This window comes from Oncorhynchus mykiss, chromosome 7 (genome assembly GCF_057628025.1).
Source record: "Oncorhynchus mykiss isolate SJ-2025 chromosome 7, ASM5762802v1, whole genome shotgun sequence".
Taxonomy (NCBI): Eukaryota; Metazoa; Chordata; class Actinopteri; order Salmoniformes; family Salmonidae; genus Oncorhynchus; species Oncorhynchus mykiss.
In genome coordinates, this window is record NC_143028.1 from 7542501 (window position 1) to 7567777 (window position 25277).

Below are 25277 nucleotides of genomic sequence, written 5' to 3' on the forward strand. Positions count from 1 at the left end.
ACACACACACCAAGCTCCTAGTCCTAGAGTGGTTCTCCTCTCAGGCATTTCTAATCCTCTCAGATAGCTAATCCATCCCAATCAGGATCTGGGATCTATTAATATCCCTGGCTTTGACCCTCTGTCCAGGGCAGTGAATAACCATATTAAAGACATACTGGAGGTGTGTTCATCCGCCCTGGTGACTACTAACCTAACTGACCCCTTTCACAGCAGGGTCACATTCCATTTAATTCAACAGTTCAACCACATACCCCATAATGTTGATTCCCTGAACTAAAGTTCCTGCATCCATTTTTTACCTTTTTTTAAGATTGTTTCGGTTGTATAATTTGGTTAGGAAAGAATATATTTCTTTATTCTGGAAAAGTGTGTTTAGATTGGATGTATACCTGATATTTTCTCCCCAGAGAGAGCTACCTGGTTCCTGTGTGTCCAGAGACGTGCCCATTGGTCCAGTCGTTCCTGTGTCCTGATAGGGCGTTCCTCCTGCACGACCACGTCACGCTGAAGACAGGGCTGCAGACTCAGGACAGAGACCTCTTCCTCTTCACCGACATCCTCATCATCGCCAAGTCCAAGTAAGAGCGAGAGAGGGAGGAGGAAGGTGGGAGATAGAGGGGGTAAAGAGAGAGAAAGATGAGGAGGATGACAGAAGGGCAGTGAATGAAAATGAGTGTGTGTGTGTGTGTGTGTGTGTCTCTGTCTCTGACATCTGTTGTTTGTCATCCTCAGGTCTCCCACACACTTCAAGCTGAAGGCCCAGGTGTGTGTGGGTGAGATGTGGACAGCCCATTGTATGGAGGACGTATGTGAGGGCAGCACCAACCCAGAGAGGAGCTTCGTCATGGGCTGGCCCACCTGCAACTGTGTGGTCACCTTCAGGTACACAGCAGACATTCTGGGTCTGAACCCTGCACTGCGTATTTCTGAGCAGTGAAGCATTGCTTATATATACACAGCAGGGGAGGCTGGTGGGAGGAGCTATTAGAGGATGGGCTCATTGTAATGGCTGGAATGGAATTAATGGAACTGAGTCAAGCATGTGGTTTCCATATGTTTGATACTGTTCCATTTATTCCATTCCAGCCATTACAATGGGTCTGTCCTCCCATAACTCCTCCCACCAGCCTCCCCAGACTCCTCCGATAAACATTATGACCGTTATAGGTTGTATATATTTCAACCTGGTACATTTTTACAGGTGGTTCTATAAGTTGATGTAGAAAGTGTTTAGGTTCTTATTTGACATGTTTAGGTTGCTCGTGTTGTTGTTTTGACATTTATGGTTTATTTTTACCAGCTCTGAGGTCCAGAAGGAGAGATGGCTCTCCATGCTCAAAAGGTGAGCAACAGATAAGCCTTCATGGTTTATTTTTACCAGCTCTGAGGTCCAGAAGGAGAGATGGCTCTCCCTACTCAAAAGGTGAGCAACAGATAAGCCTTCATGGTTTATTTTTACCAGCTCTGAGGTCCAGAAGGAGAGATGGCTCTCCCTACTCAAAAGGTGAGCAACAGATAAGCCTTCATGGTTTATTTCTACCAGCTCTGAGGTCCAGAAGGAGAGATGGCTCTCCCTACTCAAAAGGTGAGCGACAGATAAGCCTTCATGGTTTAGTTCTACCAGCTCTGAGGTCCAGAAGGAGAGATGGCTCTCCCTACTCAAAAGGTGAGCAACAGATAAGCCTTCATGGTTTATTTCTACCAGCTCTGAGGTCCAGAAGGAGAGATGGCTCTCCCTACTCAAAAGGTGAGCAACAGATAAGCCTTCATGGTTTATTTTTACCAGCTCTGAGGTCCAGAAGGAGAGATGGCTCTCCATGCTCAAAAGGTGAGCAACAGATAAGCCTTCATGGTTTCTTCTACTGTAAACGTATGTTGATGTGTGTACAGTATGTGTTCTCGCTGTGGGCTAGATCCTAACTTTCCTGTTCTTCCAGTCGATTAAAAGAGGAGAAGGAAAAGGATGATCCTAAAACCATTCCACTGAAGGTGTTTGGGAAAGGCATCGGGAGTTGTGCTCAGGCCGTCAGTAAGACCTTGGGTGTCAGTAACTCTGATTCAACCAATGAGGTTGTCCGACTCGCTCTTCAACAGTTTGGTGTCACGGTGTGTATAGAATCGAGAAATACTGTTTTTTTTGTGTCTTGTGTTGTTGTTATCTTGACTAATTTAGTTTTTTGAGTGTTTTTGTTTATCTTGGTTCTTAGAATATCTTTGTCTGTGTTCCATAGAGCTGTGTGAAGGACTACCAGCTGTGGGTAAGCTCCAAGAGGGACAACGCCCCTTACCCTCTCATTGGTGAGATTCTAACTAAGGTCTTGCCTGGAACTAGCCTGGAACTAAATCCTACCGGAACCCCTAACCTCTGACCTTTACGCCCTAACCCTCTCCCAGGTCATGAGTTCCCTTTCAGTATCCAGATGAGTCATATGCGGGAGCCCCCGGCCCAGCCGGGCTGCAGGGACACAGTTCCACCTCCAGACAGACAGAGGGTGATGCACCGCGACCAGGTACAGGTGGACAAACAGTGCCAGTTCATCCTAAAGACCCGATGCAGCTCCACAACAACAACGCCTGTGATTGGTGAGGACTGAGGAGGTGCTTAATGTACTAATACTAGTCTATAAAAGGTTTATTAATGGTCTATTACTGGTCTGTTACTGATGGTCCAGGATTGGCTCGTTTTTGCTGTCACGCTTTCTCTTGTTACTCTATTGCTTCCCTTTCTCTCCTCTCTCCTGTGTCGCACTGCAAATTATTTGATCTCTCTGTTGTGACCACGTCCTGTCTGACCTGACATCTCTCTCCAGTAGACCCAGCTCAGAAGCCCTTCAAGCGAAGGCGTTCTCTCATCAACTGGGCTTTCTGGAAAGGCTCCAATCCTAACCTCCACAGTTCCTCTACAAACCTCTCCTCTCCTGCCCCCGGCTACCTGTTTGGCCAATCGCTGAGCACCATCTGTTGGGACAACTCCCTGCCCAAGCCCGTCATGGTGAGTGAGGCAATGATGTCACAGTGACTTCAGAATGACATCTTCACAGTGATTTGAGGAAGTCGGTTGAAAATGTGTCAATCTCATCTGCAACCTCTGTCTCTCTCTCTATCACTCTCTCTGTCTGTCTCTCTAGGACATGCTGGTGTTTCTGTACAACGAGGGTCCGTTCACGCGGGGGATATTCCGACGGTCAGCGGGGGCGAGGGCGTGTCGTGAACTCAGGGACAGACTGGACTCTGGGGCTCAGGATGTCCCGCTGTCACGGGAGCACGTCTTCATCATCGCTGCTGTGTTCAAGGTCCACTCTCTAAAACACGCTAGACAACTCTGAAGTCTGTGGCAGAATTACATCAGTTATACCAATGTTGAGATGTGTTATGTTGGCCTTATGGCAGACGGAGGGTTCAAGTGAAGTGGAACCAAATGTACTTTCATGACCGGAGGAAAAACAGGTTGACCCTTTGTGCTTAGTAACTCTGGTCACCTTGTAGGACCGTGGCAGATGAAGCTGTAAAGAAGCATGCGGCTGTCACATCGATGCTGTAGTGTTGAGGTTGGGCAAAGGAACGCTCAAATTACTGCCTTAAACTATATAACTGGTCAATGCACCATCAAACCAGGTCATTTAATGCTTTAAAATGGCTGCAGAAGTGTAATTTCTTACCGATCTCTAGAGCTTCCGTCCTGTGAAATGACATCAACACATACAGGCGGAGTTACTGGCTAGCTACAACGGCTACATTTAGCTAACGAACTAGCTACGTCAGTCGCGGCGAGCATGACCAGAATGACACGTTGAATTTGAGAAAGAGGCGGAGTTGGACCGTTTTTCGTGCCTAAAGTCGACCTTTGAACCTTGTGAATGACTAATGTCAGGGAAGGACATTGTCCTTGCTTGCCAAGTGTTACATTACACCTGTGCCCTTGTGGTGTGTTGTTGTCGTCAATCCAATTATCGACTCATATCTCTATGGGTGACACATACGAGCCCGTAGCAATGCAGCACAGGCTGTGCCAAAAACGATAGCTAAATAGAGATGAGGTTGTCAAATTTAATCTGTAGCTCATAATCTGGTGGAGATCCACTGAGTGAGTCTGAAGACGTTAACAGTTACATCTAAAAGTCTATGACGACAAATGAAGGTGTCCACCTAAAACTTCACCTCAAAATGAACTTCAATGACATTTTACTGTTGTATATTTTTTCCACTATAAATTGTGTCAGTCTAGTGACTCTGGTCTCTGTCTCGACATTCAGGACTTCCTGCGGAACATTCCGGGCAGTCTGCTGTGTTCCGACCTCTATGAACAGTGGATGGATGTGATGGAGGAAGCAGAATCGGAGGAGGCAGAGGAGGAGGAGCAGGCACAGGATATAACGAGGTAGACAGACACTTTCCATCCTCACCTGTATCAGCAATAGGCTACTCGCTCAGTAATAGGCTGAGTAATGAACCAGGCGATTTAGTTATGAAAGGGAAACTCCTCTATAGGGTTTTAAGAGTGCCAGCATCCACTGCTTCCCTCAGCTCAGTGTTCTAATCATAGAGAGTTTTATCTCAATGGTTCACAGAGCTTTTCAGCTAGCTCCTCTAAACAGGCAGAGCACAGGGTTAGGGACAGCGTCAGCACGACTGTAGGCCACTTTAAAGTAGGAAAATATTGGGCAAACTGAATATTCCTCCTGGGCATTCAACTATTTCTTATTGATTCGTTCCACCCAGTCACAAGGGAGCCGCGTGAGTGAGTGAGTGAGTGAGTGAGTGAGTGAGTGAGTGAGTGAGTGAGTGAGTGAGTGAGTGAGTGAGTGAGTGTGTGAACTGTTATGTTATCATTCATTTCTGTGCTGGAAAGCAGAGTCCATGTTGAGATGGAGGTAGAGGTAGCCCTTTAAGACAGTTCTAGGATCAGATTACCACGTTACTTGAATCCTAATCAAAACCATCAGGCTAATGAGAAACATCTGACCACGTATCAGTCATTAGGGGAAGCTTGTACCTACACAAATCAAATCAAGTTGTATTTGTATTTTGTTGTGTTTTAAATGTGTGTGTGACTGTCCTTGTCTATCAGTGTTTTGTTACTAGTCATGTGTTGTGTTTTAAATGTGTGTGACTGTCCTTGTCTATCAGTGTTTTGTTACTAGTCATGTGTTGTGTTTTAAATGTGTGTGACTGTCCTTGTCTATCAGTGTTTTGTTACTAGTCATGTGTTGTGTTTTAAATGTGTGTGACTGTCCTTGTCTATCAGTGTTTTGTTACGAGTCATGTGTTGTGTTTTAAATGTGTGTGACTGTCCTTGTCTATCAGTGTTTTGTTACGAGTCATGTGTTGTGTTTTAAATGTGTGTGACTGTCCTTGTCTATCAGTGTTTTGTTACTAGTCATGTGTTGTGTTTTAAATGTGTGTGACTGTCCTTGTCTATCAGTGTTTTGTTACTAGTCATGTGTTGTGTTTTAAATGTGTGTGACTGTCCTTGTCTATCAGTGTTTTGTTACTAGTCATGTGTTGTGTTTTAAATGTGTGTGACTGTCCTTGTCTATCAGTGTTTTGTTACTAGTCATGTGTTGTGTTTTAAATGTGTGTGACTGTCCTTGTCTATCAGTGTTTTGTTACTAGTCATGTGTTGTGTTTTAAATGTGTGTGACTGTCCTTGTCTATCAGTGTTTTGTTACTAGTCATGTGTTGTGTTTTAAATGTGTGTGACTGTCCTTGTCTATCAGTGTTTTGTTACTAGTCATGTGTTGTGTTTTAAATGTGTGTGACTGTCCTTGTCTATCAGTGTTTTGTTACTAGTCATGTGTTGTGTTTTAAATGTGTGTGACTGTCCTTGTCTATCAGTGTTTTGTTACTAGTCATGTGTTGTGTTTTAAATGTGTGTGACTGTCCTTGTCTATCAGTGTTTTGTTACTAGTCATGTGTTGTGTTTTAAATGTGTGTGACTGTCCTTGTCTATCAGTGTTTTGTTACTAGTCATGTGTTGTGTTTTAAATGTGTGTGACTGTCCTTGTCTATCAGTGTTTTGTTACTAGTCATGTGTTGTGTTTTAAATGTGTGTGACTGTCCTTGTCTATCAGTGTTTTGTTACTAGTCATGTGTTGTGTTTTAAATGTGTGTGACTGTCCTTGTCTATCAGTGTTTTGTTACTAGTCATGTGTTGTGTTTTAAATGTGTGTGACTGTCCTTGTCTATCAGTGTTTTGTTACTAGTCATGTGTTGTGTTTTAAATGTGTGTGACTGTCCTTGTCTATCAGTGTTTTGTTACTAGTCATGTGTTGTGTTTTAAATGTGTGTGACTGTCCTTGTCTATCAGTGTTTTGTTACTAGTCATGTGTTGTGTTTTAAATGTGTGTGACTGTCCTTGTCTATCAGTGTTTTGTTACGAGTCATGTGTTGTGTTTTAAATGTGTGTGACTGTCCTTGTCTATCAGTGTTTTGTTACTAGTCATGTGTTGTGTTTTAAATGTGTGTGACTGTCCTTGTCTATCAGTGTTTTGTTACTAGTCATGTGTTGTGTTTTAAATGTGTGTGACTGTCCTTGTCTATCAGTGTTTTGTTACTAGTCATGTGTTGTGTTTTAAATGTGTGTGACTGTCCTTGTCTATCAGTGTTTTGTTACTAGTCATGTGTTGTGTTTTAAATGTGTGTGACTGTCCTTGTCTATCAGTGTTTTGTTACTAGTCATGTGTTGTGTTTTAAATGTGTGTGACTGTCCTTGTCTATCAGTGTTTTGTTACTAGTCATGTGTTGTGTTTTAAATGTGTGTGACTGTCCTTGTCTATCAGTGTTTTGTTACTAGTCATGTGTTGTGTTTTAAATGTGTGTGACTGTCCTTGTCTATCAGTGTTTTGTTACTAGTCATGTGTTGTGTTTTAAATGTGTGTGACTGTCCTTGTCTATCAGTGTTTTGTTAGGAGTCATGTGTTGTGTTTTAAATGTGTGTGACTGTCCTTGTCTATCAGTGTTTTGTTAGGAGTCATGTGTTGTGTTTTAAATGTGTGTGACTGTCCTTGTCTATCAGTGTTTTGTTACGAGTCATGTGTTGTTTTTGTAGTCCCAGGAAGAGTTGCTGCTGCTTCTACAAAAGCTAATAGGGATCCAAATAAACAAATAAATAAATAAACAAACCAGCGTCTGGAGTTTTTCCTGTCAGAGAAAACTCCAGACCCTGTTCATACTGTAAATAATACACATTTTGATAACCAATAATAACCTTTGATCCATCTGTGACCCTCCTTCTCTGCAGGCTGATTGGTCTACTGCCCAAAGAGAACGCCCTGTTGCTACGCCACGTTGTCGCCGTGCTGCACGGTATCCAGAAAAACGCCCATGACAACCAGATGAACGCCTTCAACCTGTCTGTGTGCATTGCTCCCAGCATGCTCTGGGCTCTGGGCCCCAGCAGCCCCGAGGCGGAGGGGGAGGGCGCCAAGAAGGTGAGGGGACGACTGGAGGGGTAATCCACATAAGCACTTTCCCTTGACCCCTAACCTTTATCTAGGCTAGGCTCCACTTAAGCCTTTATCCTGTAACCTAGTGAATGGTCACTCAAACACTGGAGAACCACAGTAGAGTAACAGTTAACATGTAGCTGGGAACTCAACAGTAATGAGACGGTAGCTGGAAACATAACAGGCTCGCTAGGAAATATGCAACGCATTTCCTTCAGCCTGCAGGGTCAGCACTGTTCTCACACTCGTCTTGCGATGCGCACACACACACACACACACACACTCTCTACCCCTTCCCTCACAATGGGTCTTGTTTTTTTCTCTAATAGTGTAGCAGTTCATTCTAATTCTATGGCTAACAGATTTGTCTGACGGCTCTGCTAACATAGCAAAAATGTATTTATGCAACAAAGTCTTAGGTTACAAGTAAGTTAATGTGTTCCATAGCCAGTTCAATAGCCCCTATAAGCTTATATCGCGTGCTGAGACTGAAAATACAGACAGAGCGACATCAATGTAACCATCAGAGCCATTTTGGTGCTGCATTTGTGTCAGTTCATCACCATATCAACAGAATGTCCCAACCCACTCGGAATAGATTGTTCTTTCTCTGAGAAGGTTATCTGGTAAATTCCCATCACTCACGTCACTCCTGCCTGGTTCATGCAGTTAGAAAGCTGTGAAGCCCTTTGTCCTAAGAATAGACCCACTTCTCTATCTTGGAGACTGATTTCTCATGAGAAAAACACGAGGTGTCTTAAATGCTAGTTGTTTGTTTAACTCAAGGCCTAATAAAAAGATACATAGAGCTCAGTATCTGTAGTAGTTCCTCCAGGTTAAAGACCTGTCCCCTGTCCTGTCCCCAGGTGTGTGACCTGGTGAGGTATATGATAGAACACTGCCAGGAGGTCCTGGGAGAGGATGTCACCTCTGTGTTTGGAGATCTACCCCGGAAACGTGCCGAATCGGGTATCTCGCACGCACTCACACACACTAACATCTCTGTTTATGCAAAGATTCCCCTGCTCAAAAGCACACACCATCTAATTTTCTCCTCTTCCTGTCTGTCCACCTCTCTCTTTCTCATTCTCTCCACAGACGTGTCTTCCTTCCACCTGACCGACTCATCTTATGACAGCCTGGAGAACATGCTGAATGATGACAGCAGTGAGTCTCCATGCCTCCACACCTCACGGCGGCGCTGGAGAGCCAAGCCCCTGCAGGGCAGCCTGGACTCGGTCCTCACCCTGAGTGACTGCGACCAGGAGCAGCCCGACCTGGACACAGACCCCGACACCACAGACCCCCAATCTGGCAACCACCACCACCGTGATACGATCACACAACCTGGATCTGGCAACCTCCTCCAGCCCTCAACCCCAGCCCGAGGCAGGACCAGGAAACTCAGCCCAGCTGTGCCCCACTCCTCCTGTCCCAGCCCCCCAGCTCCTCGGAGGGGGGGGAGGAGGTGCTCAGAGCCGGCCATAGGGTACTCTGTGGCCAGCTTCATGGCGCGACTGGCAGGGAACGCAGACAGGCTGGGTAGCATCGATGACCTGGCTGGAGGTGGGGAGATGTTTCACAGCTTACGGAAGGATGGACAGACACACGGACCCACACACACAGGGGAGTGGAATGGCAGTAAGGGTGTGTGTGAGGGTTCGGGGTCACAAGTTGCACAGACTCCACGCCGGAACGCAAGCTACTCCAGTCTCTCTTCGCCGCCCACCTCCCCTACCCCGACACGCTCCTCAGTGGACTCCCTGGACAGCCTCCTCTCCCACTCCAGCATCCAGTCTGCTCCATTCTGGCAACCCAGGGTGGGACCCAACGCCGCAAGATTGACTCCCTCCCCTGGTCCTCCTGTCCCTCTAACCCCCATACCTTCCCCTACTTCAACCCATAGTCTACCCATCCCCACCCCGGCTCCAGGCCAGGGGCTCAGTCCCAATATCTCCCCGCCGAAGGAGATCCCTTCCTGGGGTACGCTGAAGGGCTGCAGGGGGCTCCATCCCAACACCTGGTTGAAGAGAGGCCGCAGACTGTCGCTGTCGCAGCAGGAGGATGAGGGGGGTGTGGTGAGTTCCATTACATGTGGTTGTCCCACTAACAAGACTCTCCCCACTAGCAAGTCATGTCAGGATAAAGGAGGGCTGAAACAGTCGTCTGAGGACCCCCCCAAGTCCAGCCTGGCCAGCTGCCCCCCAAAGGCAGGAGGGTTGCAGAATCGCGGCAGGGTGACCAAGGACCGAAGATCCAGTCAAGGCTCGGTGAGCCCACCATCGCGCCAGAGGTCCCAGGATAATTTCCACTCCTGCCGCTCTCCCTGCTACCAACCCACAGACAGACCCCTCACTGTCAAAGAGCTGAGAGAGATACACAGCCAGGCCTGCGCAGCGAGCAACACGGGATATGACGTCACAAACCAGGGCATCCGTACCCCTCCCCAACATGTGTTCTTTGGGCAGGGTGGACCCAGCTTGTCCCTAGCCAGGCAGAAGTCCCACTCCCTAGCCCCAGGCATGGAGAGTCTCTCTGGGGGCAGGTGTTCCCAGCGCCGGAGCTCCGAGCCTGGGGCAGCACATCTAGGCGACGCCCTGGTTCTGGATAAGGCCTCACAGCCGGAGAGACTTCACAGAGAGGCCAAACTGGGTCAGAGGTCAAAGTCAGTGGACGGGTCCCAAGACCTGGGGTTGAAGGTGTCCTGCACGGACCAAAACGGGGCTCCGAAGTTTTGCCTGTCTCCCTCTGCCACCAAGGCTGTGAGGGATTATTTCTCGTCTCACACGCACAGCAATCCCAATAGTGGTCAGCAGGTGGCGCTAGCCCTGATTCAGGGGCAGAGGGAGCGGCTCAGGAGGTGTAGTGATCCCATGCTGGAGCCGGACTTTGACCAACTGCTCTTTGCTGAAGAGTCCTACGTGTGAGACCATCACTGGTTGTGAACGGTCACACTAAATGCTTCTACATACAGCTGTGAATGTACAGGTAGAGTCATTTAGGACCATAACAGAACCAAAACATAGCGCTTATGAGAATCACAGATATAACAACCTTCTGCTTATTGTGGACAAACATTCCTATACTTACAATGCACTTTGCTTTTCAGAATCGATTGGTAATAAGACTCTTCTATATTATTATAGATTCTACTAAAAGAGCTCACTGAAGTGAATGTATCATGTCCGTATTAGGAGTAGTGAGGGAAGAGTAGTTTCAGATTATGTAATGTGTCGTTTTAGATAGCAGAAGTGAACAAATGTACTTTAGGGATCAGGCTATTTGGTTGGATTACATGTGAGATTATTCACAGGGACCCTTGCAGTGAACTGCCTATGATCAGTATAAGATTACTAAAACGTTTACTTGTAAACAAAAATTCCTTACTAAACCGTGTCATATTTAGACAGTGTATGCGAGGCTGTGATTTTGCATTGACAGTATTTTGTAAATAACAAAGACGATCTTGACTGCCAATGAAGCAATGTTGATAATGACAAAGCAAAGTGCTTTAAGCTTACAGCAGTAGTGTTTCCTCAAAGGATTTCTCAAACTCTGTATTTCAATCTGTACTGTAGATGTGGCAGGATGTCTGTGTGTCTGACAGATGTTGTTCTCTATTCACTCTGTATCGCTGAAGCGTTTACTGAGTCTGCGATAGAAATGTAAAGGTCATTTCCGATTGAGCTGACATACAGTATGCAGCGTTTTACCGTGAATGCTGTCTCCGCAAAAGCAGGAACTTTGCCTTTAAATTCCATCATGCTGTAAAGTTGAACTTCCACGATGCGGATTGAATAGAGCCCTATGTTTGTATCGATGTGTTTGTGTCTGAGAAGTATACATTAATTATATAATCTGTAAGGTAAATTTACAGCATATGCAGTATGATTGATTGTTTGCTTATTTTCTACATTTGAAGTTATTCATTTCATACTAATTGCTGCCAATTGTGTTATGTGCATTTTCACATAGCTTTCTACACCATAAATTGTGTGTTGTTCTCCTTGTATTTGTGCCCATAGGATGCTTTATAATGTTTCAAGTGTACACGCTGTGCTGTATTGAGATTGTACACGCTGTGCTGTATTGAGATTGTACACGCTGTGCTGTATTGAGATTGTACACGCTGTGCTGTATTGAGATTGTACACGCTGGCAGATGCCGTCGCTGCTTTATTAAACTGGCTACTACACTCGTTTGCTGTGTAATGCATAAGATAATCAGATCATAAAATAAAACAAACCACCTTGGCAAGTAAGACTAATGGTGCCGTTGTTTCGTTTTCTTTGAAATGTTCTCTCAGTCCAGTAGCACCTGGGGAAAATGTCTTTTGAAGTTTAATACAAACTCAATTACACCCAAACCCCACTGAACTCAAGTTCAGCCAATCACCGTCACTGTCACCTCAATCAGCAGGGCTGGTGCACCCTGGGGACTCCAGAATGCCAGTTTTATGCCAAGCTGTTCTGAATGACTGATGTAAGAACTTATCTAATTAATTCTGCCATGTTGCCAACCAATTAGCCTAGCGCAGTAACTTCCAACATAGATCCAGCTAATAATATCTACAAAATGTAGATCAGGGTGACTGTCAGTGACTGACACAAGAGGAAAACTACTGATCCACAACCACAGTTCTAAATTGCACCTTGTGTATTCTACTATTATAACTCTCAACAGTACATTGAGCCTCTGACTTGAGTCCCCACCCAAAACGAAATAATATATATTTGTTGTCTACAAAAGTGGGGCCACAGGCTGCCAGTTTCCCAACCCGGATGTAGATTATGTGTTTCCTGTTTGGAAAGAGATTAGCAGGCATTCAAAATCAACAGATTCTGGTTCTATTGTTTGAAAACTGACTCTTCCCAAAGTAACTATACTGAACAAAAATATAAATGCAACATGGAAAGTGTTGGTCCCAGGTTTCATGAGCTGAAATAAAAGATCCCAGACATTTTCAAATATGTACAAAAATATTATTCCTCAAAAATGTGTTACATCTGTTAGTGAGCATTTCACCTCTGCCAAGATAATCCATCCACCAGGTGTGGCATATCAAGAAGCTGATTAAACAGTATGATCATTACACAGGTGCACCTTGTGTTGGGGATAATAAAAGGCCACTCTAAAAAGTGGTTTTGTCTCAAGTTTGAGGGAGCGTGCAATTGGCATGCTGACTGCAGGAAGGTCCACCAGAGCTGTTGCAAGAGAATAGAATGTTCACTTCTCTACCGTAAGCTGCCTCCGTCGTTTTAGAGAATTTGGCAGAACATCCAACCGGCCACACAACTGTAGACCATGTGTATGGCGTCATGTGGGCGAGTGGTTTGCTGATGTCAACATTGTGAACAGAGTGCCCCATGGTGGCATTGGGGTTATGGTATGGGCAGGCATAAGCTACAGACAAACACAATTGCATTTTAATCGACAGCAATTTGAATGCACAGAATGCCCATTTATTTTAATGTATCTGTGACCAACAGAGGCATATCGGTATTCCCAGTCATGTGAAATCCATAGATTAGGGCCTAATTTATATAAATTGACAGATTTCCTCATACGAACTGTAACTCAGTAACATATTTGAAATTGTCACATGTTGCGTTTATATTTTTTCAGTATACATTAAGAGGAGTGAAGCATATGAAGGACTGAAGTAATACCCCTTCCTGCTGTGTGTCATTTTCTCATTAAAGAACATGTTGGAGGATCCATTTTCTACAGTTGTGCAATTCATAATGTTAGTATAATGGTATATTCCCTTGAGGGTGGTTTCTCTTCAGAGCCAACAACAGGACATGGGACAGACAGAGAGAAACAGACTAATTAGAAAGTCTATTTTAATACAGCATTTCTGACTAGACACAGATGAGTGCTATTTACAATCACGTGGAATATGAAATTAATATTTGATTACACGAGTGGTAGGACAACACTAAAGACAGTAAGGGTACACGACTTGATAAAACAAAGGCTAGGGTGGCCATAAAAATGACAAGATAAGGCATCCTAACCAGTCTCGCCTCTGGCCAGATTAATGGGTGTCATTCTGAAGTCTGGATGGGTGACTTTACAATCCTGTTTCAGCTGGTATTTACTCAAACTACATGGTGACAAGCTGCACTTCTTGGTACTTATTTTAAAGAATTCAGTACAATTGGTAACGTGTATTGGTAATTGATAATAGCACAAAAAACAACTATTTGAATGTGTTATTTCCAAGTGCTCACCAGGGAGGTAGTGGACTATGAAAGTGATCATAACCCCTTACATTCACTGGAGAACATCTATACAGAACAAAAATATAAATGCAACATGTAAAATATTGGTCCCATGTTTCATAAACTGAAAGAAAAGATCCCAGAAATGTTCCATATGCACAAAAGGCTTATTTCTCTCAAATTGTGTGCGTACATTTGTTTACATCCATGTTGGTGAGCATTTCTTCTTTGCCAAGATAATCTATCCACCTGACAGGTGTGGCATATCAAGAAGCTGATTAAACAGCATGATCATTACACAGGTGCACCTTGTGCTGGGGGACAATAAAAAGTCACTCTACAATGTGCAGTTTCATCATACAACACAATGTCACAGATGTCTCAAGTTTGAAGGAGCTTGCAATTGGCAGGCTGACTGGAGGAAGGTCTGTTGCCAGATAACAGAATGTTCATCTCTCTAACATAAGCTGCCTCCAACGTTATTTTAGAGAATTTGGCAGAATGTCCAACTGGCCTCACAACCGCAGACCATGTGTATGGCGTCGTGTGGTCGAGCAGTTTGCTGATGTCAATGTTGTGAACAGAGTGCCCCATGGTGGCAGTGGGGTTATGGTATGGGCAGGCATAAGCTACAGACAACCAAAACAATTGCATTTTATCGATGGCAATTTGAATGCACAGAAACACCGTGATGAGATCACGAGGCCCATTTCTATTAAAATATCTATAACTAACAGAGGCATATCTGTATTCCCAGTCATGTGAAATCCATAGATTAGGGCCTAATTTATTTCAATTGACAGATTTCCTCATTAACTGTAACTCAGTAAAATCTTTGAGATTGTTTCATTAATATTTCTGTTCAGTATATACTACTTCACAACCGTTAAGGACTGGGGGGGGGGGGGGGGGGGGGGGAGCTGATTGGAGACTTCCATCTAAACTTTCTTCTATTCTCCAGAACCTGCGGAATTATTTGCCAACTTTCCCATTGTTCCCTGTATAAAGTGAATGTAAAACTGTGATGATGGGACTCATTTAAATGTTAATATCACATAATCTCTATAAATACAATGTCTTCCATATCAACATTTATACCAGCATACCACTTAGAATTGGGCATTATTTGGTCATGCTAGTGTTGAAATAAAGCATTGATTTGGGCAAATTTCAGTACATCTATTACTCTGGTCTGGGGTTGCCATTATGAGGACCCGTCTCCACTCTGTCGGATGTCTGCCACACTGTCAGGCACCCTCGCTGTCATGCCTTCCAGGGACCTGGTCAGGCAGATCTGGCAACCCAGGCGGGACCTGGCAGAGAGAGAGAGGAAAAATAAAAAGAAGATTATGACAAACATATTTAAAAACGTCATAAAGCTATGATCTAACCCAAATTTATCCACTAGAAAAAAATTGATAATTGAAGTTGGAGAGTGAGGAGGTAATCTTATTCAAGATCTGTGTTTAGGGGCTAACGTTTGGGACAACAGAAGTGAAGTGGGCCAGTGTCACAAGGGGTTCAGTCAACACTCAGCTAATATGATTAGTGAGGTCATGGCAGTCACCCTTCTCTGCCTAAACCAGCAACAGCAACACAGAACTCAAATCCCCTTCCGATTGGTTGGAAAGCACGCTAGCAACAGTACAAGGCGAGCGTGTGCCACTGTGTGTTTATCCCTCTGTTCTTGTTCCTCACAATGATTACCTCCTAATCTCAATATAAAGCAGCGCTGAACAGCATAACACTCTGGTTACACTGGTGGCCGTGTGTGTGTCATTTCACTTGTGTGTCCAATCAATGGGCCTCCAAATCGTGTGTGTGTCTTACGTGTCTGTGAGTCCGTAGGCCAGGTCCAGCATATCCATCTCCTCGTCAGTAATGGGGCCCAGCTTATTATACACGTCTTCCTCAAAGATCAGGTGACAGGTAGAACAGGCCAGTGTCCCCTCACATGCACCTGACAGACAGACAGAGAAACACACAGAGACAGAAAGAGAGATCGAAACATCCCATAGAGTGAGAGAGCAGGCAAAACCTACAATAAACAACCATATTAATTCACAACCACATTAACGTAACCCAACTCACCGAACCCATCAAAATCGAGGTCCTGGTCAATAATGACATCTAGGAGAGAGTCTCCAGGAGAGCCTTTGACAGAGATCTTCTCTCCATCTCGATTGATGAAGTGGACAGTCACCTTATTGTCAGCTCTGCACAGGAACAGACACAAGGGTGCAGAAACAGACAGTAGCTGTGGTCATGCTGGGGATTGGGAATACATTGGATTAACATAACACTTTACAGAAGCTCAAGAACTTTGCATTGTATGTGGGAAATGGGGAACTCCCATAGACTAGGTAACACACTCTCAGGACTTTGGTTGCGAATGTACAGGCTGTTTTTGAAGGTGTATTGGTTTCGGGTTTCTGCACACAGATCCAATGGCTTTAGCTTTGACATTTATACCAGGATGTGTTGAACAATATTTCTACGGTCGTTCCATACTGTACAGTGAGTAACTAGTCCCACAAGCAATCCAGCAATGTCCTATTCCAACAACTGTTTAGAGATCCTGAACAAAGCCCTGGTTTGATGGCGCTTATCTGCCAGAATGATCAGTCAGTTGTACCTACCTTTCTGTTGAAGTTGACCTTCAGTTCTTGGCTTATTTGATGCGATACTAACAAGTGTGTTAACGTTAGCATTCTTCCTAACATGAACTAGTTAAGTTTGCCAATATGACTAGCTAGCAAGTAGCCTAACTAAGCGTGGATACCTTTATAGCTAGTAAGTTAAGTACGTTTGGGGACATGATAGATGACACGATTCCTTACCTAAGAGGTTGTGTGTTGGTGCTAAAGTCCCTTACACGAATACAGGCCATTCTCTGACCGGCCAATGATAAGTTCCACGACGTTGTGTTTGTTGCTGAAATGAGTGCTTCTGCTCGTCGTAGAGAATTTTCTCGGAACGAAACATGAAATAGTCTTCTTGCCGATGTCATCAGAGCCATTGCTTGGAGATGACGTTCAAAATCTAGCTTAAACGGCGGGGAAGAGAGTTCGATTTCGCCTTGTATGAGACCGCTATACAGTACTGACAAAACAAGCTAACTTCATGCTAAATTCAGCTAAAATGGCTATATCTAGCTCTTTGCGTAACCAGCAGACACCGCTGCTCGGTCGGTGTCACGTTTATTGCATAACATCTTAGCTACTGCCATATGGAGGCCATACACGATCACTTTGGAAATAAACCTGAAATATATCTAATTATTTTCAATGAAATAATCTTAGCCTCTGGACTATTTCAAAGGCAAAGCGCAAGGTTTAACTTTTTTATTTAAAGATCTCAAAATAACTTCCTGGAACAAATTCTGACATGCACTCTCACGTGACCTTACGTGACCAATCACAAGGGTTTTCTTCGGGTCTTTTTCGGGGCAGTGAATAGTTTTCATGTATTCAAATGTATTATATCATGTATTCCATAATGTAACCAAATGTTAGCGCATGGTGCATGATGATTTTGAAAACTAGTTTTAAATTGTCTACTGTGGTCTTGAAAAGTACTCTTATCCTCAAAATCCGAATATGAGCTGAAAGGGAAATTATTACTCAAAACTCATTATGGGAAGAATGATTAACTACCACAAGTCTCTTTTCCCTTCATTCATAAGATTATATATGGTGTAGCATACCAGATATGTGTTATACTTTTAGTGGCTTACACAGGGCAGTTTTAATGGAATAAAGTCATTTGATCAAATGTCACTGATATATTTTTTTTAAATAAAAAAAATCATTCAATACTGTTCGTGCTAGTGTGGAGTGGGTAACAGGTGCGCTTTATTTATTATATCTCACTTTATTAGCTGGATGCCTTGCCATACGTGACAATGACTTCCAATGAAATCCCAAGTTAAAAAACATTGGGATATGGCGGGAATCCAAAATGTTTATAAAACGGTGAAACGAGGTAAAGTCTTATTGACAATTATCTGAATTTTTTTTTAATGGGATTGCTGCTGTTTCCCAATGTTCTTGAACTTGGGATTTCATTTGAACTGTTTGTGTTAATATCAGAGAGTACATGCCCCTTATCATCTTTATTGCTGCTGCTGCATACTTATTGACCAGTGAGTCTTTTCTTTCCTCAAATCACTTTCTGAGTCTCCAGACCTCCACCTGTTCACCATACAGGTAAGTGAAATACAACTACGCACACTCAATACACACAAACAAAGATACACAGACTGAGCGTCGGCTAAATGGTATATAGACAGTATATATATTATTTATAAAAGGAAAACGTATTTGACACAGACACACATACACACAGTCAATGTAGGCTAGCTACTCACATACTTAGAACCCAATGTTATATAGACACTAAGGTCGAAACATTATCTAAGTGAAGGGAGAGGCTAAGGCACTGGTAAACTGGACAGGAACTGAGCAGAGGTACTTGGACTAAAAGCTAAGAGAGACAGTGAGACTTTTAGATTGAGAACAGTCACAGAGCACTACACAGCTGCGTTCACCCTACAACCATCAGGTGAGATGACCTGTCTGAGTTAGGTAGATACAGTATATACATTCAGACACTATGTACATTTAGACACCACCATTCTCTCTCATCCACTTTTTCTCTTCTTTACTTCTTGTCTTGTTCACAGGATGTTGACGTTTACGTTGTTGCTCCTGGCTTTGTCAAGTAAGATTCTGAAAGTTTTTAATGTTTTTTTTTTTTTTTTGACAGACGAGATTCCTCAAATTGAGAATAACTGAAATATTACAGTATAGACTGCTTATGCAAAATGACTACATTTCACTATATCAATGTACTGTAACGTTGGACTTATTCCTTGCTCTTTTGGACTTTGTTACAATAAATTCTTATCATGTTAGATTATTTTTCTGGCACAGTGGTTAATAATTGTACCAATAGTGCAGTGGTTCTTTCTCAATGTATGTTCTTGTCTGATCAAAATAAGCGCATGCCTTGTATAACAAGGTCAAAGTTCAAGGGCAGTGTGTTTGTGGGCTGGCATGCATGCACGTGTGTGCATGTGGGTGCGTGCATGAGTATGTTCATTTTTGCAAGTGTGTGTATGTATAAATCTGACCATGCCTCCCCCATTTTTGCTCTAGATTATAATATTTACTGATTGTATGTTGTGTCCCCCCAGGTCTCCATGCTGCCCCACTGAGGGATGATGTAGTGGCACCCCCTAGAGGTAGGCTTCAGGATCGCAAGGTCCTGGTTCTGCCCTGGAGCGTCCCAGTGAGGGATCATGTTGTGTCATCCCCTAGAGGTAGACTTCAGGATCGCAAGGTCCTGGTTCTGCCCCGGAGCGTCCCAGTGGAGGAGCGCAGACAGGGAACAGAGCCCTCCAGACGCTTCATCATGGACCTGAACACCGGCCTCGTCAAGGAACATATCAACGAGATGGACAGGAGAGTGGGACTAGGTAAAGGGCTTTGAAATGTTACATTATCCAGAAATTGTATTTATTTTTTACATTTAGGGTTTTATATATTGTCTTTCTCCCCTGGACACAGAAAGCACAGGTTTTCTAGCAGTCCTACAGACATTAGCTTTGGAAGATAAGGCTTGCTGAAAACAGTGTAACAGATATTGCTGAAAACAGTGTAAAAGATATGGCTGAAAACAGTGTAACTGATATGGCTGAAAACAGTGTAACTGATATGGCTGAAAACAGTGTAACTGATTTTGCTGAAAACAGTGTAACTGATATGGGTGAAAACAGTGTAACTGATATGGGTGAAAACAGTGTAACTGATATGGGTGAAAACAGTGTAACTGATATGGCTGAAAACAGTGTAACTGATATGGCTGAAAACGGTGTAACAGATATTGCTGAAAACAGTGTAACAGATATGGCTGAAAACAGTGTAACTGATATGGCTGAAAACAGTGTAACTGATATGGCTGAAAACAGTGTAACTGATATTGCTGAAAACAGTGTAACTGATATGGGTGAAAACAGTGTAACTGATATGGGTGAAAACAGTGTAACTGATATGGGTGAAAACAGTGTAACTGATATGGGTGAAAACAGTGTAACTGATATGGCTGAAAACAGTGTAACTGATATGGCTGAAAACGGTGTAACAGATATTGCTGAAAACAGTGTAACAGATATGGCTGAAAACAGTGTAACTGATTATGGGTGAAAACAGTGTAACTGATATGGATGAAAACAGTGTAACTGATATTGTGTCTGTATATCTCTCTCTCTCTCCAGTGTACGTTCCTCCCTCTGTGGATGAGTTCAGACAGGGAACCGAGAACTCCCAGAAGACTCTGGTGGACATCAGGAGCGGACGCATCATCAAACCTGTCGGAGAGATGGAGAGAAGCATGATAATGACTCCTCAGGGTGAGAGAGTATGTGTTTATGTGTGTATTTGTAATTGTAATAGAGAGGGAATATACTAAAACTTTCTTGAGCACTTAACCCATGTATTTCCTATCCAGAGCCTATGGAGGTCCCAGTCCGGAGGAGAGTGGGAGGATGGGTGAGGGCTGATGTTCTGCCTGGGAGTCTCCCAGTGGAGGAACGCAGACAGGGAACAGAGCCCTCCAGACGCTTCATCATGGACCTGAACACCGGCCTCGTCAAGGAACACGTCAGTGAGATGGACAGGAGAGTGGCACCAGGTACAGGGCTTTGAAATGTTACATTATCCAGAAATTGTATTTATTTTTTCATTTGGGGTTTTATATATTGTCTTTGTCCCCTGCTCCTCTCCTCTCCAGTGTACACTCCTTCCTCTGTGGATGAGTTTAGACAGGGAACCGAGAACTCCCAGAAAACTCTGATGGACATCAGGAGCGGACGCATCATCAGGCCTGTTGGAGAGATGGAGAGAAGCATGAAACAGATACTTCAGGATGAGAGAGACAGATTCCAAAGTACAACAGAAGTTTGTCTTTTTTTGATATACACTAAATATATATATATATCTAAAAGCCTGTCCACTTGAATTGCTTATTCAGTGGCCCTCTCCTTCTCCCTGTAGATGTGAGGCTGGTCGAGGCTGAGGTCCGGAGCATCCCAGTAGAGGAACGTAGACAGGGAACAGAGCCCTCCAGACGATTCATTATGAACCTGAACACCGGCCTAGTCAAGGAACACATCAGTGAGATGGACAGGAGAGTGGCACCAGGTACAGGGCTTTCAAATGTTACATTTTCTGAAATTGTAATCTCTAAAAAAGGAAATAAGTACACTGCTCAAAAAAATAAAGGGAACACTTAAACAACACAATGTAACTCCAGGTCAATCACACTTCTGTGAAATCAAACTGTCCACTTAGGAAGCAACACTGATTGACAATAAATGTCACATGCTGTTGTGCAAATGGAATAGACAACAGGTGGAAATTATAGGCAATTAGCAAGACACCCCCAATAAAGGAGTGGTTCTGCAGGTGGTGACCACAGACCACTTCTCAGTTCCTATGCTTCCTGGCAGATGTTTTGGTCACTTTTGAATGCTGGCGGTGCTTTCACTCTAGTGGTAGCATGAGACAGAGTCTACAACCCACATAAGTGGCTCAGGTAGTGCAGCTCATCCAGGATGGCACATCAATGTGATCTGTGGCAAGAAGGTTTGCTGTGTCTGTCAGCATAGTGTCCAGAGCATGGAGGCACTACCAGGAGACAGGCCAGTACATCAGGAGACGTGGAGGAGGCCGTAGGAGGGCAACAACCCAGCAGCAGGACCGCTACCTCCGCCTTTGTGTAAGGAGGAGCAGGAGGAGCACTGCCAGAGCCCTGCAAAATGACTTCCAGCAGGCCACAAATGTGCATGTGTCTGCTCAAACGGTCAGAAACAGACTCCATGAGGGTGGTATGAGGGCCCGACGTCCACAGGTGGGGGTTGTGCTTACAGCCCAACACCGTGCAGGACGTTTGGCATTTGCCAGAGAACACCAAGATTGACAAATTCGCCACTGGCGCCCTGTGCTCTTCACAGATGAAAGCAGGTTCACACTGAGCACATGTGACAGACGTGACATAGTCTGGAGACGCCGTGGAGAACGTTCTGCTGCCTGCAACATCCTCCAGCATGACCGGTTTGGCGGTGGGTCAGTCATGGTGTGGGGTGACATTTCTTTGGGGGGCCGCACAGCCCTCCATGTGCTCGCCAGAGGTAGCCTGACTGCCATTAGGTACCGAGATGAGATCCTCAGACCTCTTGTGAGACCATATGCTGGTGCGGTTGGCCCTGGGTTTCTCCTAATGCGAGACAATGCTAGACCTCATGTTTTATTTATTTATTATTTATTTTACCTTTATTTAACCAGGTAGGCAAGTTGAGAACAAGTTCTCATTTACAATTGCGACCTGGCCAAGATAAAGCAAAGCAGTTCGACAGATACAACGGCACAGAGTTAGTTATGTGGCTGGAGTGTGTCAGCAGTTCCTGCAAGAGGAAGGCATTGATGCTATGGACTGGCCTGCCCGTTCCCCAGACCTGAATCCAATTGAGCACATCTGGGACATCATGTCTCGCTCCATCCAGTTATCTTACTAGCTAGGTGTTTAGTTAGGTAACTAGTGGTTTGTAGTTTAGCCACATGGTGTACATATCCAGCTCTTAGCTCCCTCAGTAGATGCCTACTGGAGAACTTTTATTTGTATTGCTTTTAATCTTTTTAATGAATGTATCTTATTAACACTGTTCTAGCTAGCTATTTGTGTAGGTAGCTATCAAGTAAACACAATGATGAGTAGCTTTGAGTAAACGCACCACAGACTGTCCAGGAGTTGGCGGATACTTTAGTCCAGGTCTGGGAGGAGATCCCTCAGGAGACCATCCGCCACTTCATCAGGAGCATGCCCAGGCGTTGTAGGGAGGTCATACACGTGGAGGCCACACACACTACTGAGCCTCATTTTAACTTGTTTTAAGGACATTACATCAAAGTTGGATCAGCCTGTAGTGTGGTTTTCCACTTTAATGTTTAGTGTGACTTCAAATCCAGACCTCCATGGGTTGATACATTTGATTTCCATTGATAATTTTTGTGATTTTGTATTTAATAAGATTATTTCATTCATTCAGATCTAGGATGTGTTATTTTAGTGTACCCTTTATTTTTTTAAGCAGTGTATTTAGGGTTATATACACTGTGTGTACAAAATATTAAGAACACCTTCCTAATATTGAGTTGCACCCCCCCTTTTGCCCTCAGAACAGCCTCAATTCATTGGGACATGGACTCTATAAGGAAAAGCATCCCACTGGGATCCTGGCCAATGTTGACTCCAATGCTTCCCACAGTTGTGTCAAGTTGGCTGGATTTCCTTTGGGTGGTGGACCATTGTTGATACACACAGGAAACTGTTGAGCGTGAAAAACCCAGCAGCATTGCAGTTCATGACACAAACTGGTGCGCCTGGCACATACTACCATACCCCGTTTAAAGGCACTTAAATATTTTGCCGTGCCCATTCATACTCTGAATGGAACACATACACAACCCATGTCTTAATTGTCTCAAGACTTAAAAATCAGTCTTTAACCTGTCCCCTCCTCTTCATCTAAGCTGATTGAAGTGGATTTAACAAAGGACATCAGAAGGGGATCATAGCTTTCATCTGGATTCATCTGGTCAGTCTATGTCATGGAAAGTCGTTCATAATGTTTTGTACACTCAGTGTATATTCTCTTTCTCTCTCTCCAGTGTACACTCCTTCCTCTGTGGATGAGTTCAAACAGGGAACCGAGAACTCCCAGAAAACTCTGATGGACATCAGGAGCGGACGCATCATCAGGCCTGTTGGAGAGATGGAGAGAAGCATGAAACTGACACCTCAGGGTGAGAGTGTTTGTGTGCACAGTATGTGTGTGTACAGTATGTGTGTGTTTGTGTACTGATGGAGTATGCTTGCTCTCCTTCTCCCTGTAGATGACAGGCTGGTGAGTGCTAAGGCTGAGACTCACTCAGAGAAAGAGTGTGTTGGTGAGGTCATCGATGGCCACTGCTATCAGTTCAACCCCACACTAATGACCTTCAGTGAGGCAGAGGTGAAATATACACCCAGTCAGTCATATTCACTTTTCTCTTAAACAAACAGCTCTCCTAATATTTGTGTGTGTGTGTGTGCGTCCAGTCCTCCTGCAGCATTCTCTCCCCTCACGGACACCTGGCCTCCGTAACCAACGGCGACCTGCACTCCCGCCTGGTCTCTATGGTGATCAGGGCCACCAAGAGTCCCGTCCTCACCTGGCTGGGTGGAGTCGTGAAGGTCAGTACTCCATCACCCCCTCACTCTTGTTCAATCAGAATGTCTAATAGTAACCAAGCCATTTTCCAAGAGTTTTAATGGTGTGTATGTGTGTGTGTGTTGTGACCCCTGCAGGATAAGCAGTCAGAGTGGACCGACGGGTCCCCCTGGGGCTACAGTGATTGGATGCCCGGTCACCCAGACACACAGACAGACAAGCAGGCTTGTCTGGAGATGTTCAGAATTGGTGAGACTCATACCTTTAAAAAGTATTTGATATCTATATTGACAACCTTTTAAGTATTAACAACATAATATTTTCTATAAATAACAGGTTATATTGTGAAATGCTACCTTAGAGACTGTTGATAAATAAGGCTATAAATCATAAAAAGTCTGGGAAGGACCCAGATGAACTTGGTTTTGGTTATGAGAGCATATTGTATTATAAGATTTCTGTTCTTTCATGACCATAACATTCTGATACTGTTTTAATCAAAAGGTCTATTAGACACAATCAAAGTTAGATCCTTAAAATTGGATTATATGGTATATGAGTGGTCCATTTAACAACATTGTTATTTGTTCCCTCTCCCAGATGAAAGCTGGTGGACAGCAGTGGACTGTGAACTGAAGAGAGCTTCCATCTGCTCCTTCCCCATGGCAGCATAAGAGGCATGCACTAACTGTAGAATTAGAATAAGTAGAATGGACATTACAATGCACTATGAAAGGGACTTGTCACTCAATGGAAAGTTGTAACATACATAGAAGGCAACAGAACCTGATGGAGGTCCCACACAATAGAGAAAACGCTGTTCATGTTTGGGTGCGTACTGTCTTTGCCTCTGTCTGTTATAAGCTGTCGGTGTAGTGAAGCACTTCGTTTATCTATGGGTAATCCCCCCCCCCATTGGTAGTGATATCAGGTCTCACCAGTAACCAGTAACCAAGTGATGTCAACACATGAAGTGTTCTATTGAAGTGTTCTATTCTGTCACCATCTTGAGTGACATTAAAAAACATAGATTAAAAAATATATATATCCATTCTACACATTCTGTTTCCATGCAGTAATCCTGTGAACCATAAACCATCTGCATCCTGTTTGTATTAAGTTGTATGTCCTCCCTTCTTAAAATAAAAACGGAGCATTTTACATGGTGTGTCTCTTGTGTTCATTGTGAAATGAAAACAGCTGGAGATGTGTTGTGCCTGAAGCTGTTTCAATGACGCAACAGGTCCAAACTCTTCCCCTACTCCAACTGTCTGAATATACTGTTTGAATAGTACATACTGTATAATGAAATCCAAAATAAATTAACTGGAA

The 25277-nt window shown here is 43.9% G+C and overlaps 3 protein-coding genes across 7 annotated transcripts in view; 2 read left to right on the plus strand and 1 right to left on the minus strand.

Annotated features, from left to right (window-relative positions):
- Positions 1-11715, plus strand: part of LOC110528756 (rho GTPase-activating protein 20) — a 21594-nt gene extending 9879 nt beyond the window's left edge. Inside the window, exons 3-14 of one of the 5 annotated variants that reach the window (XM_036982612.2) lie at positions 411-581; positions 736-885; positions 1304-1345; positions 1941-2109; positions 2235-2301; positions 2398-2586; positions 2814-2995; positions 3132-3296; positions 4257-4381; positions 7244-7433; positions 8315-8417; positions 8547-11715. In XM_036982612.2, coding sequence (XP_036838507.2) covers positions 411-581; positions 736-885; positions 1304-1345; positions 1941-2109; positions 2235-2301; positions 2398-2586; positions 2814-2995; positions 3132-3296; positions 4257-4381; positions 7244-7433; positions 8315-8417; positions 8547-10375 — 3382 coding nt within the window. In that variant the 3' untranslated portion in view covers positions 10376-11715. Of the gene's footprint in view, positions 1-410; positions 582-735; positions 886-1303; positions 1346-1708; positions 1832-1940; positions 2110-2234; positions 2302-2397; positions 2602-2813; positions 2996-3131; positions 3297-4256; positions 4382-7243; positions 7434-8314; positions 8418-8546 lie in introns of those variants that run through there. The other 4 variants (XM_036982613.2, XM_090240110.1, XM_090240111.1 and 1 more) reach the window with 4 other exon arrangements.
- A 1173-nt stretch (positions 11716-12888) lies between these two features.
- Positions 12889-17108, minus strand: LOC110527321 (adrenodoxin). Its single transcript, XM_021608513.3, has 4 exons — positions 16516-17108; positions 15767-15891; positions 15506-15635; positions 12889-14988 (listed from the first exon to the last, which is right to left on the minus strand). Exons 1-4 carry the CDS (start codon positions 16692-16694, stop codon positions 14880-14882), a joined length of 543 nt encoding a protein of 180 aa, XP_021464188.2. The 5' UTR covers positions 16695-17108; the 3' UTR covers positions 12889-14879.
- Positions 17109-17487: 379 nt separating this feature from the next.
- LOC110527323 (uncharacterized) lies at positions 17488-25106 on the plus strand. Its single transcript, XM_021608518.3, has 12 exons — positions 17488-17883; positions 18360-18397; positions 18873-19154; positions 19953-20087; positions 20186-20368; positions 20468-20623; positions 20731-20877; positions 23404-23538; positions 23629-23747; positions 23834-23968; positions 24083-24194; positions 24546-25106. The coding sequence occupies exons 1-12, from the start codon at positions 17774-17776 to the stop codon at positions 24617-24619; spliced, it is 1626 nt and encodes a 541-aa protein (XP_021464193.2). The 5' UTR covers positions 17488-17773; the 3' UTR covers positions 24620-25106.
- Positions 25107-25277: the final 171 nt, after the last annotated feature.

Coding starts and splice junctions, on each gene's coding strand:
- LOC110527323 (XM_021608518.3), top strand. CDS start 17,774: ATGCCCCTTATCATCTTTATTGCTGCTGCTGCATACTTATTGACCAGT. Junction 17,884..18,359: donor TCCACCTGTTCACCATACAG/GTAAGTGAAATA, acceptor TCTTGTTCACAG/GATGTTGACGTTTACGTTGT. Junction 23,539..23,628: donor CATGAAACTGACACCTCAGG/GTGAGAGTGTTT, acceptor TTCTCCCTGTAG/ATGACAGGCTGGTGAGTGCT.
- LOC110527321 (XM_021608513.3), bottom strand. CDS start 16,694: ATGGCTCTGATGACATCGGCAAGAAGACTATTTCATGTTTCGTTCCGA. Junction 15,892..16,515: donor ACCAACACACAACCTCTTAG/GTAAGGAATCGT, acceptor GTTCCTGTGCAG/AGCTGACAATAAGGTGACTG. Junction 14,989..15,505: donor GCCTACGGACTCACAGACAC/GTAAGACACACA, acceptor TCTCTCTGCCAG/GTCCCGCCTGGGTTGCCAGA.